The 12,221-nt window shown below is 47.3% G+C and overlaps 1 protein-coding gene across 1 annotated transcript in view; it reads left to right on the forward strand.

The window, feature by feature from the left end:
* RPS24 (ribosomal protein S24) overlaps window positions 1-11,706 on the forward strand; it is a 253,477-nt gene extending 241,771 nt beyond the window's left edge. The window contains exon 5 of the mRNA XM_070491174.1: window positions 11,696-11,706. Coding sequence (XP_070347275.1) covers window positions 11,696-11,698 — 3 coding nt within the window. The 3' untranslated portion in view covers window positions 11,699-11,706. The remainder of the gene's footprint in view (window positions 1-11,695) is intronic.
* Window positions 11,707-12,221: the final 515 nt, after the last annotated feature.

Raw genomic sequence — 12,221 nt, forward strand, 5'->3', positions numbered from 1 at the left:
TGGGCCCTGTCCCCATGCCAGCGGGGGCAGCAGAAGCGGTGGCAGCAGAAGCTCTGACTGCCCATGGGTCCTGTCCCCATGCTATTCCACACTATTCTCTAAATAAAAGAGCACTACTGCCAGATCTTGAGAGTCTAAGAAATCTTTCTTTTGACTCCTCGGCTCACCGACCCCACATCATTATGACCTAGCCTTGGAAGTCATGCAGAGTTACTTCCACTGTGTTCTCTTAATTATACACGGCCAGGCCACATTTAGTGTGGCAAGGGCTTGTGAAATGAAAACTCGCATGGAAAGACATACGTGCTCATGGATTGGAAGGCTTAACCTTGTTAAGATGTTCACATTACCCAAAGTGGTCTATAGATTCAAAGCAATCCCTATCAAAATCCCAATGATATTTTTTGTGAGACTAGAACAATCCTAAAATTCATATGGAATCTTGAGGGACCCCAAATAGCCAAAACAATCTTGAAAAAGAAAAAAACTGAAAGGCTCAGACTTCCTGATTTCAAAACTTACTGCAAAGCAGCAGTAATCAAAACAGTGTGGCACTAGCATTAAGACAGACATATAGACCAACGGAATAGAATAGAGAGCCCAGAAATAATTCTCATATATATGGTGAAATAACTTGACAAGGGTGCCAAGACCACCAAATGTGGAAAAGATAGTCTTTTCAACAAATGGTCCTGGGGAAACTGGATATCCACGTGCAAAAGAATGAAGCTGGATCTTTACCTAACACCATATGCAAAAATTATCTCAAAGTAGATCAAAGACTTAAATGTGACACCTAAAACTATAAAACTCTTAGAAGAAAACATAGGGCAAGAGTTTCATCATGGAGGATTTTGCAATGATTTCTTGGATATAACACCAAAGAGACAGGCAGCAAAATAAAAAATAGACAAGTTGGACTTTGTGAAAATTAAAAAACTTTGTGCATCAAAAGACATTACCAACAGAGTGAATAGAATGGGAGAAAATATCTGCAAGTCACATATCAGATGAGGGATTAATATCCAGAATATAGAGGGAACTCTTAAAACTCAAAAAACAACAAAAAAACAAACAATCCTCTTCAAAGATGGGCAAAGGACTTGCATAGACATTTCCTCAAAGGAGATATACAAATGGCTAATAAGCACATGAAATGATGCTCAACATCATTAATCATTAGGGAAGTGTAAATCAAAATCACAGTGAGATACTTGATGACTATTGTCCGAAAAACAGAGAGTAACAAGTGTTAGTGAGGTTGTGAAGAAATTGGAACCCTTGTGCACCGTTGGTGGGAATGTAAAATAGTGCAACCACTGTGGAAAACAGTATGATAGATCCTCAAATAATTAAAATGTAATTACCATATGATCCAGCAAGTCTACTTCTGAGTATATACCCCAAAGAATTGAAGGCAGAGTCTCAAAGAGATATAAATACACACACGTTCACAGCAGCATTGTTCACAATGGATAAAACATGGAGTCAATCCAACAGATGAATGGATAAGCAAGTATGATTCCACTTAAATGAAGCACTTAGAGAAGTCAAAGTCATAGAGACAGCCTCTGGTGGTTGCCAGGGGCTGGTGGGAGGAGGGAACAAGGAATTATTGTTTAATGGGGACCGAGTTTCAATTTTGCAAGATGCAAAGAGTTTTTGGGATGTATGCTGATGAGGATCAAGGTTGCCCGAGGGAGAGAAGCCCAACGCTTCTTGGCCTACATACCGATCTATATTATCCTCTGGGAAGTATAGGACATCCTGACCTGATTCGACTTGATTCATATCCCAAGTTATAGGACTACCCAATAAGCAGACCCCTCCTGCACTGATAGCATTTTAATAACTTTTTTTTACATGATCTTTCCTTTGTCTTGTAAGGAAATAACTCACATACCTATGCCTTATAAATTTATCCCTACCCTCAACCCATTGCATCTCTTACTGCCCATGGGCCCTGTCCCCATGCTATCCTCTGAATAAAGGAATACTACTACCAGACCTTGAGAGTCCAAGAAATCTTTCTTTCGACTCCTCTACTCACCGAGCCCACATCAGATAGTAATGATGGTTACACAACAATGTGAATGCATTTAGTACCACTGAACTGTACACTTAAAAATGGTTAAGGTAGTAAATTTTATGTTATGTGTATTTTACCCCAATAAAAAATTGCAAAACAGAAAGAATGGGCTGGTCTGCATGTATGATTTCAGAGTAGCAGAAGTAGGCTGGTTTGAGACAATGACAAGGTCCAGCGTGTGGCCAAAGACGTGGGTGACTGGAGTGGAGAAAGGAGGAGAAGGCCATCATGGATGAAGTCAAGGAACTGAGCTTCCAAGGTGTTGGATGGGATGTCCATGTGGAAACTGAAGTCATCAGGGTAGGGTCCAGATGGGGATGAGGGCCTTGACCCCAGTGTCAAAATCCTTGATGATCTTGGGGAGAGACTGAAAGACTGGTGGTGACTCAGATGCCATGTCGGGGGGTGAACTGTGACCAGGTGGCATGAGCCTCCAGGAGCAGAGGGCTTTCACATGTGGCGGGGAGTCATGGCGAGGAGTGAGGGATGTGGACCTGTCCCCAGCCTGTGATGTGGGGACTGTAGGCATGAGTGGTCTTCACTGCCCAGGGCTCTGGAGAGCAGTGTCCTCCCCTCAGGCAGGGTGACCAGTTTGGCTCTATCTCCTAGTCACTCCCTTTTCCTGAAGTACGGCCATGCAGTGGGGCTCGGGCTGTGAGAACAGATTGTAGGGGGATGGTTGGAGAAACCGTATGCTGTCCACCACTGCCACTCTCCTAGGTGGACTTCTGAGCAGCCATTTTGGCGGCAACCAATCCACCTCAACTCAGATTCTAAATAGGCTGTGTCAGCTAAGAGAACAGAACTTCAGTTCACCTGAGGAGAAGCGGGGTGCTGGGGAATCCAGGGCTCCTGGCAGTCATGGAGACCAGTATGGAGCATTCACTGGTCAAGCACGGGTCCTATCCCTACCCATAAACCCCTCCTGAGCCAGAGAGTGGACATGGCGGAAATCAGGCAGAGGCAGGGTGCCCGTGTCAGAATTGGAGGAGGGGAGGGGAGAGTGACTCAACACCCCAGAGGAGGGGCAACTCTTTGTGACAGCCAGATGCATGAGAGAAATGTCAAAAGGACATGAACTCAGCCACAGGAATCCAAAAACGTAAGTCACAGTTCTATTTATTTAAAAATGGCAAAATTTGTCATCAAGAAGGAAATTGAAAACGAAAAAGAGCGAGGAGCACTTCAGCATGCTTTTTTAACGATGTCCCCTCAGTCGTGGGTGTCAGCGAAGCCTGCCGTGACCACATCTGACCAGCCAGGCCTCCCTAAGTCCCCCTGTGTTCCACCCTGAGGGTAAACCCAGCAGGCTCCAGATGTCTGGCCTTTCTGAGGGCAAGTGAGGGCGTGTCTCAGTCAAGGCCCACTGCTGCAAGAGATGGAAGCTGATGTGAGTTAGCTTCAGCATTGGAAAGAATCTGGTTTATCTCTTGAAGATAAGTGCAGCCAGGCCTCTGGAGGCACGGGACCCAGGAATCAGTGTTTTCCAAAGTGTGTTCCTGGGGTCGCTAGTCCTGGCAGACGCCTGAGGAAATGAAGTGATCTGTGGTCCAGTGAGTTTGGGAATGTTACATGTATTTTGCTCAAGGCACACTGGCATATTAAAGGCTCTGATAAGTCCTGCAGCAAGAAAGCTTACTTAGTTAGCTAAGCACTTCCCCCAAATATCTGCAGAATAAGGTATACTTGTTAAGAACCTGACCGAGGAAGAGACTCCACATCGCCCTGGCCCTCGCCCTGTTGTGATGGAGCTGACTTTACTCTGGAGGGACTATGCTAAAGAGGCCGTATATCTAATGGCCAAGGGTGTGGACCTCCTGACTTGAATCCTTCCAGCCATTCCTTCCTTCATTGCTGTGAGTACTAGACTAGGGGGGTGAGGGAGGGCCAAGGAGATCCTAATGCACAGAATTGAGCCAACACTTGCAGGTCCTTGGTCCCTTCTCTCTACTCTTAAGCCTGGAGGAGAGCAGGCACATAGGTGAAATCTTCTTAGCTCCATAGGGAACGCCCTGGATTGGAGCTTGCAGACAGGTTTAAATGAGGATTAAATGAGCTAATAATGCCTGTGTGATCCCAAGGGGAGAGCTACTGTCTGATTTCACTGCATGCCAGCTAAATGATTTGGGCAAGTTATTTAACCTTTCTAAATCTTGTTTCTTAACTACAAATCAGGATAATAACAGTAATATCTCTTGAGGTCATGGTGAGGATTAAATGAGCTAATAATGCCTGCAAACTCTCTGGTCCATAGTAAGTGCTAAAAGTATTTAGCTATTATTGTGATTATGTGATTATGAATTGAACACACTCTTTGCCATGAACTTCACAGCATCTGAGGGAGCTCATGGTTCTGTTTAACAATCATTTATTGGTGTTGGTTCCCAATGGGGAGTGAGATATAGAAATGAATCTAGTGGTATGGCCTCAGCCTTCATGAAGTTCCCAATGTTGTAGGATAGACAGACAAGTTAAGAGATAATTATAAAGAGGAATGGTAAGATCATGGGACCATGAAAGCCTAGAGGAAGAGCGCCTAGCCCAGGCCAAGGGGCATAGAGGTAGGATGTTGCAAACTAAAGGCATGAAGGTGCCTGGTGGCTTTGGGTACCCCAGGCAGTTCAGTGATACTAGGGATAACATGAGAAGGGATGGTTTTGAAGATGTTGGTAGGGACCAGAGCAGGGAGGGCCTTGAATACCAGACCAAGGAGCTGGGGTATTATCCTGTGGGTGACAGGAAGCTAATAAAGTGTTTCAATGTAGAGAGTGTCACGGCAGGTCTGTGGTTGGGAAGCTCCCCCAGCAGCCGTGGGGCTCATTGGCTGGAGAAGCACAGGCTGGAGGCGAAGAGATGGGCGTTGGGGGAGCTGGTTTTGGAAACCAAACTGGGAGATGGGGGAAGTCTTGACTTGGGTGATTGGTGACGCCAACAACTGAATTGCTGGTTTAGAGGGAAGGACCTGAGCTTGAATGGTGTTGATTGGAGGACCCTGTGGGCAATCCAAGTAGCAATAGTCAACAGTCAGTTGGATGTACAGGCCTGGAGTGTTAGATCTGGGAGCCATCAGTACTTAAAGGAAATTGAATTCATAGGAGTGGATGGGATTGTTCAGAGACGGTCAGGAGCTGGGGGAGCTTGACCAATGAGATGAGGCAGGAGCAGAGATTCTGCAGGCATTTAGAAGCCCAGATTTCTTAAAAACTCAAAGTCTCAGAGGAACTGGTTTCTTTCTCGGAGGGAAACCTCCTCTACCCTCAAATTCTGTCTGTCTTAATCCAAGGCTGTCATGATTAGGCCCTGGCATGACTTAATGACTTAGGGGCAGAGAGAGAAAACTCAGGGTCCCCAGCTCTTTACTCTTACCTTGTCACCCCTATGCTTTCTCACTGCCCCTGGACCAGTTTTCCGATCTCTACAATGGAGAGAACTGGATTTTGTCAGCTGCTTCTATCCCAAAGTTGCTGCTGTAGACACGAGAAGGATGAAGCCAGCAGAGTGGTATCTGGGGAAGTTGTACAGACTGTCCTCATTTCTGGGGAATTCTGCAAACTCTTCTGCACTTTCGGGTCCCTGAACATTCAGCTGTTCCTTTGTTGCAGACCTTACATGAGAATGAAATGGGCTAATAATACCTGTATGATACCAAAGGCAGAACTAGTGCAAATGGGAAGTGGTGGAGGGAGTTACATGGAAACAGACATCCTTCCTGATATTAAGCGTCTTCAGAAGCAATATCTGAGGCAGCATAGACCCCTGTGCCTGTGAAGATTATTGGTTAGCAATTCGGTCTCACTTCTCTGCTTTCACGCTCTCCTTTCTATACCTGGGGCAGGAAACCTGAGAACTACATTTCCAAGAATCCTTGTCACATGGGTTCCAGGTTAGATTCCTTCAACCAGTGACAATTGCATGAGATTCACAAGGTGGAAAAGAAGCAGAAGACATATTATTGTCCTCTAGCTGTGATGTGCAGATTCGTGGGCTTTGGCAGATGTGAAATTTTGAAACCTCAGAATTTTCCTGTGAGTCAACAACATTGGAGGCGTCTGTAAGCATTACAACAGCTCCTGCAGATTTTGCAACGTCTTTACTTCCTGAAAGCTTGCAGAGTACTTTCATTCTTCAAATAGCCAGGAACCTTCATTTCTGTAGCCAATCCAAAGTTTTGTAAGTACTATATCAGATTATTTTTGCTGAATAAAAAGTCACTGCAAAAGTTCATCATTTAGAGCAACAATTACCTATTTAGCTCATAATGTTGTGGATCAGAATTTGGACCCGGCTCAGCTGGGTGGTTCTTCTGGTCTTGGGTGGGCTCACTCATGCATCTGAAATGAGCTGCAAGGTGGCCTACAGGCTGGTTGGTCTCAAGTGGCCTTAGCTGGGATGACTCATCCGTACAGGGCCTCTCACTCTGTGTACATGGTGGCTGTGCAGGGTTCCAAGAGGACAGGTGGAAGAACGCAAGGTTTCTTGAGGCTTAGGCTTGAAAGTGGTGCCATGTAACTCCAAAGTCACACTACAAGGATACAGGGAGGACTGTAATCGTGGCCAATTTGCAAACAATCTACCACAGCATCTATTTCTTGTATTGAGTCCTTTCTTCTCGAATGGTCTGGAGAGTTTCTGTTTCCATGAGGAAAGTGTCAAAGCTGGAGCATTGTTCTACATTTCAGAAAGCAACAGAAGGCGGAGGCAGGTATTCGACTTGAGCTAAGCGTGGGTGTGGAATTAAGGATTTGGCTTTAAGTCCTGGGCTGCACCACTTCCTGCAAGTTAACCTTGGGCCAGTTCTCTTCACCTTTCAGGGTCTTGAATCCTTTTCTATTAAGGGGAAATGGATAAATTTATATCAAGTGATGAAATGAAATAATGGTTGTAAGGGAAATTTGAATAAGTTAATGGTCATCACTTGCATTTGGGTAACACTATAGCCTAAAACCTTCCACCCCAGGGGCTGGTGGAGCAGGGCCCAGGGGGCAGGAGTCCACCTGATGGGATAAAATTTGGAAACATGTTGGTCACTGCTTCTCTACGTTCTCAAGCACCCTAGTACATTTTGGGACTTAGAAGTCAAAGATGACTGCCAGCCAAACCTTCCATCTGGGGCCTCCGTGTTGGGATTAGGCCAGAGTTTGGAAAAGCCCTAGAATTGCTGGATCCAGAACAAATCCCGGGCTGGCAGGAGCCACCCCTCCTCCACTGCTCCCATCTGCCCTCTTGGCTGTTGGTGCAGTGAGGTCTTGCTCGTCCTGGTCCATTCCCTCCCTAAGCCTCATTACACAGCTGCTTAAAGGACCACTCCTCAGCTCCTAGTTAAGCCCCAAGTGAAGCTGGACATGATTCACAGGGATAATGAGCTTGTAAGCAAATTCCTGCTGCATCAGCTTCTGGAGCTGAAGGTTAGGCAGGGGATCTGGATAAGGGCAGGCAGAGGGGTCCAGGGCCAGACATTCGAATGTCCCCTGCGCTCTCTCCAGGGGACGTAGGAGGAGGGTGATGAGACATAACAGATTCTGTGGACCTACCATGGCGCGTCATACTCTAGTGCCAGGCTGGTTATACTCTCAGTGCAGAGATCCTGATCCTGTAATCCAACACCCTACTCTGGTTTCAGAATCCGGTTCTGCCAGAGACAGACTTTGGGAGGCTCATGTCCAGGGGCTGTGTGTTCAGCAGAGCAGGGCACGAGAGCACCTCATCAGGGCAGCAAGCTCTGTGAGGGGCCTCTGAAGAATGGGGAATGTGTTTAGACTTGTTGGGTTTCCCAGTAAAGAGGATGCAGGGAAGTGAAAAGGTTGAGTGCAATCCCAAAATAAAATGAGAAGTCCGAGAAGGAGGTGCACCGCCTGTCAATGGAAATGTGCGAGAAGAGGCTGGTAGCTCCTTACGAGCATCAAAGTGGGGGAGTTTGCGACAGTATCTGCGGGTGGAATGGATGCCTTGTGAGACCACTTCCAAGCTCCTCATGTCTGTAAACTGTGTGAAAGGCAATCTGCCTTGGTGTGTTGGCTATGTCTGTTTCTGCCTAAAACTCTCCAGTGGCTTTTCATCACACTTAGAATAAAATCATGAAAAACGTCCCATATCATTAATAACTTCAGTATTATTTCAGACCATTCTCCCTATTTTTCCCTCTGCTTCATGCCACCTGCCTTTCTTTCTTTCTTTTTTTGGTGATGAAGATTGGCCCTGAGCTAACATCTGTTACCAATCTTCCTCTTTTTGCTCGAGGAAGATTGTCCCTGAGCTAACGTCCATGCCAATCTTCCTCTATTTTGTATGTGGGACGCTGCTACAGCATGGCTTGATGAGTGGTGTGTAGGTCCACACCCAGGATCTGAACCTGTGAAACTCTGGCTGCAGAAGCAGAGCATGAAAACTTAACCACTATGCCACCGGCCTGGCCCAACCTGTCTTTTTTTCTGATCCTCAAACTTGCTGTAATAGTTAGGCTAGACTGTGCTGGCTGCAGTAACAAACACCCCCTGAAATCGCTGGCTCACCTCCCATGTGTTTGTTTCTTCATTATGCACTGCCTGATGTGGGTTGGTTGGTCTCTTTTTCCACCTAGTGACTCAGGGATCCAGGTTCTCTCCATTTCACGATGCTGCTGTCTCAATATGTAGCTTCCAAAGTGGCCATGGTGGGACATTTATTTGGTCCAAAATTGATACTTGTCTCTTGTGCTTACAGTTTATTGGCTAGAACTAGGCACATGGCAATAGAAGGAAGCACATGGATATTCGGTTGGCACTTACTGTCTCTGCCATACTGGGTTGTATCGGTCAGGGTTCTGAGGAGCAAGAAACAGAAGGTGACTTGAGGTTTGTAAGCAGAAATTTGATAAAGCCATATTATGGAGTTCAGCGAATCTCCTGGCAGGCTGGGAAACTAAGCTTGGAGGTGATGCAGCTAGAAATAAGGCCCCAATCACACTGTAGAGCATCTGAGTTGCTGCTCCAGGCAGACACCATGGCCATCCCCACCAACAGTGCTGGCACTGGACATGGACTCTGCTACTAGAGTACAGCCATAGCCGCCCCCTAGAGACTGCATATGGCTACTGCACTGGGGGACACTTTTGCCAGTCTGCAGCGCAGCCTGCACAGCCCCTGTTTCTTTGTGACATACACTTCTGACTCAAAGTCTGGGTACAAAGTGTCTGATTGAGAAGCCTACACGAGCTATGTGCTAGCTGCCAGGGAGGCTGGCAAAGCAAATATTCACATCCTTTGGAAAGAAGTGAGCCCTAGCTTGTAAGGGAGGCCTCAAATAGAGTGAAACATTCACCATATTATCTCAGGGCCTTTGCACTGCTACTCTCTCTGTCTGCAGGTGTTTGCCCAGGGGTCCTCAGAACTGGCTCCTTTTCTGCTTCAATGCCATCTCTGATGATCAAATCTAATGTCATCTCTGCCATGTGCTCATATCCACCTGACTTGCTTCCTTCACAGCACTCCTCCCTACCTGAAATTGCCTTGTCCGTTCATTTATTTATTTGTTTAATTTCTGTGTACCCTGGAAGTGGTTAAAAGCACAGGCGACAGAGTCAGTCAGGTTCAAATCTGAGCTCAGGCAGCTTGTTTGACTTTGTGGAGCACCAAGTCTCCACAGCCAGTGTGATAAGCACACATATGTTTGGGGGAACAGGGTTGAGGCTGACATTTACCTTGTCAGCTTTATGCTGGGACCTGTGTCAGGCCCTTGCCTCTGTGATCTCAGTAAGTGCCCAGCACATCACTGTGCCATCGACGCCTCTCACTTGCATCCCGGTCTCACCCAAGCGATGAGAGGCAATACCACAGACCCAAGACCACCCAGCAAGGGGCAGAGCAATGTCCTTGCGTTTCTTGGGCTTTCATAGGCAGCCCCTTCCAACCCTGGGCCTGTGTTTTGGGGTGTAGGGCGCTCTTTCTTTAGCCGATGAGATTATAAAATAACCACCTCTGGGGTGTTCCTGATGTGATGGGCAGGGAAGCCTTTCCTGACCTCTAGCCTTTGTCTCTCTGGCTGCAGTTTTGTCCCAAAGAGAATGGATGTGGCACATGGGACTAAGGCAGAGTGTGTGTATCAGGTGACACAGGGCACTGGAGTTGTCAGGTGTGGGGCGGACGTTAAGATTTAAGGCACAGAGGAGCAGAGGGCTCATAGCAGGGAATCGGGCACCCCTGGCTTCCAGGAACACATTTTGGAGCAAGACAGAGTACCTCCCCCTGCCTCCTTGTCCTCTGGCTGTGGAACCACCTGGAAGAGGTCTGTTGTCCCCACACAGAGGAAGCCAAAAGCCATGTGGAGATGGCCACGTAGGAGTTAGGACTTATATTTTCTTTGGTGAGGTAGGTCTTATTTGATTTTCTTGATGACATAAAGCTGGAAACGGAAAAGCTTTAATGGGGTGAAAACAGGAGGGCAGGAGCTTGCCCATGGGCGTGGCAGCCATGGGCAGCACAGATGGTGACTGTCCCCAGGGGGAGCTCCCCAAGGAGCATGTGAGCCCCACTGGCCAATAACCCGGGACAATAACCCAGCCCTGAGCCTGGGGCTCGGCTTGGGGACAGGGCCGCATCTCCTAGGGCCCCGGCAGGCCCAGCACCAGGGCAGCCTCAGCCTCTCAGAAGGAGGTCTGTGGAAACCAGAGAGTTGTCCAGGCAAGGTTAGGAAGAGAGTGCACTCAGCAAATGAACTTGACTCCTTGGGAGAGGACCCTGGTCCCCAAGTTCCAGAGCCCATCCGTCTATGTGCAGCCATGACCTGGAGCTGCTATCTCATTTCCGTGGGCCAGCCTTCGGTCCTTTGGAAGGAGGTGGAGGTGGATAAATCATATGACACTAGACTAGAGCAGGGGTGAGTAAACTTTTTCTGTAAAGAAAATGCTTTTAGCCTTGTGGGCCATATGGTTTCACTTGCAGCTTGGTTCTGCTGTTGCAGTGGGGCAGGCAGGCAGCCACAGACAATAGGTAAATGAATGAACGTGGCTGTGTGCCAATAAAACTTTATTTATGGGCACTGGGATTTGAATTTCATATAATTTTCTTGTGTCACGAAATATTCTTCTTTTTTTTTCTCAACCATTTAAATATGTAAAATCCATTGTTAGCTCCCAGGCTGTACAAAAACAGATGGAGGGCTGGCTTTGGGCTGAGTGCCATGTTTTGCTCACCCTTGAGCTAGATCATCTCCAAAGACTGTTCCAGCTCTAATCTCCCTCCTTGGTGGAGGAAGATACTGAGGGTCTGAAAGGTGAAGTGGCTTTGCCCTAGGTTGCAAACATGCCTGGAGGGAGGTAGGGACAAGTTTTGTTCATTTCTGATCTCTTCTGCAGAGGCTGTAAGCCAAGGCCTGGCACAAAGCAGATGCTCAGAGACCCTTTGTTAAACGAATGAATGGGCATAAGACTTCAATAAGCAGAAGAGGGCAGGGATTGTGTATGTGGACACTCCTCAGTGGAGTGTCAGAAATCCTGTCAGAATAGTAGAGAAGGAGTGGTGGGCTGACAGTGAGGGGAGACAGAGGAACTTCATGCACTGTGGGGCCATTCAGTGTGGGGGCAAATGGCAGTTACCTGCCCCGGGAGGGCATTCCTGTCTTCCTGAGAGGCGCTGAGCCGGAGGATCGTGTGGTGACTTGGTCATCAGAAAGAGCAAGATGCTGAATTTATCAGACTGCAAGATGCATTGCTGCATCCCGAGTACCAAAGGTTGCTTCTTAAAGCGCAATATTTGTTTTAATGGGTGGACACCTTTCAGGCAGCAGGGGCGATGCGCCTCTGTGGGCACTCATTGTTCTCATAACTGAGGCTCAGCTCCAGGAAGCGGGAAGGCTGTTGGTAGGGTTGGGGCATTTGACTTCCTCCTGTCTTGGTTTCCCAGGCAGAGAAAGAATGGCTGTTCCCAGTGTCTTATACACATGAGGTGCTCAATAAAAGTCTGACAAATGAATGGTTTCCTCCCTGGACCTAGTATAGCACCCTGGCTCACAGTAGAATTTTTTTTTTAAAGATTGGCCCCTGAGCTGATATCTGTTGCCAATCTTCTTTTTTCTTCTTCTTCTTCTCCTCCCCAAAGCCCCAAGTACATAGTGTATATTCTAGTTGTAGGTCCTTCTGGCTCTGCCATGTGGGACACTG

This window comes from Equus asinus, chromosome 2, assembly GCF_041296235.1.
Source record: "Equus asinus isolate D_3611 breed Donkey chromosome 2, EquAss-T2T_v2, whole genome shotgun sequence".
NCBI classification, from domain to species: Eukaryota; Metazoa; Chordata; class Mammalia; order Perissodactyla; family Equidae; genus Equus; species Equus asinus.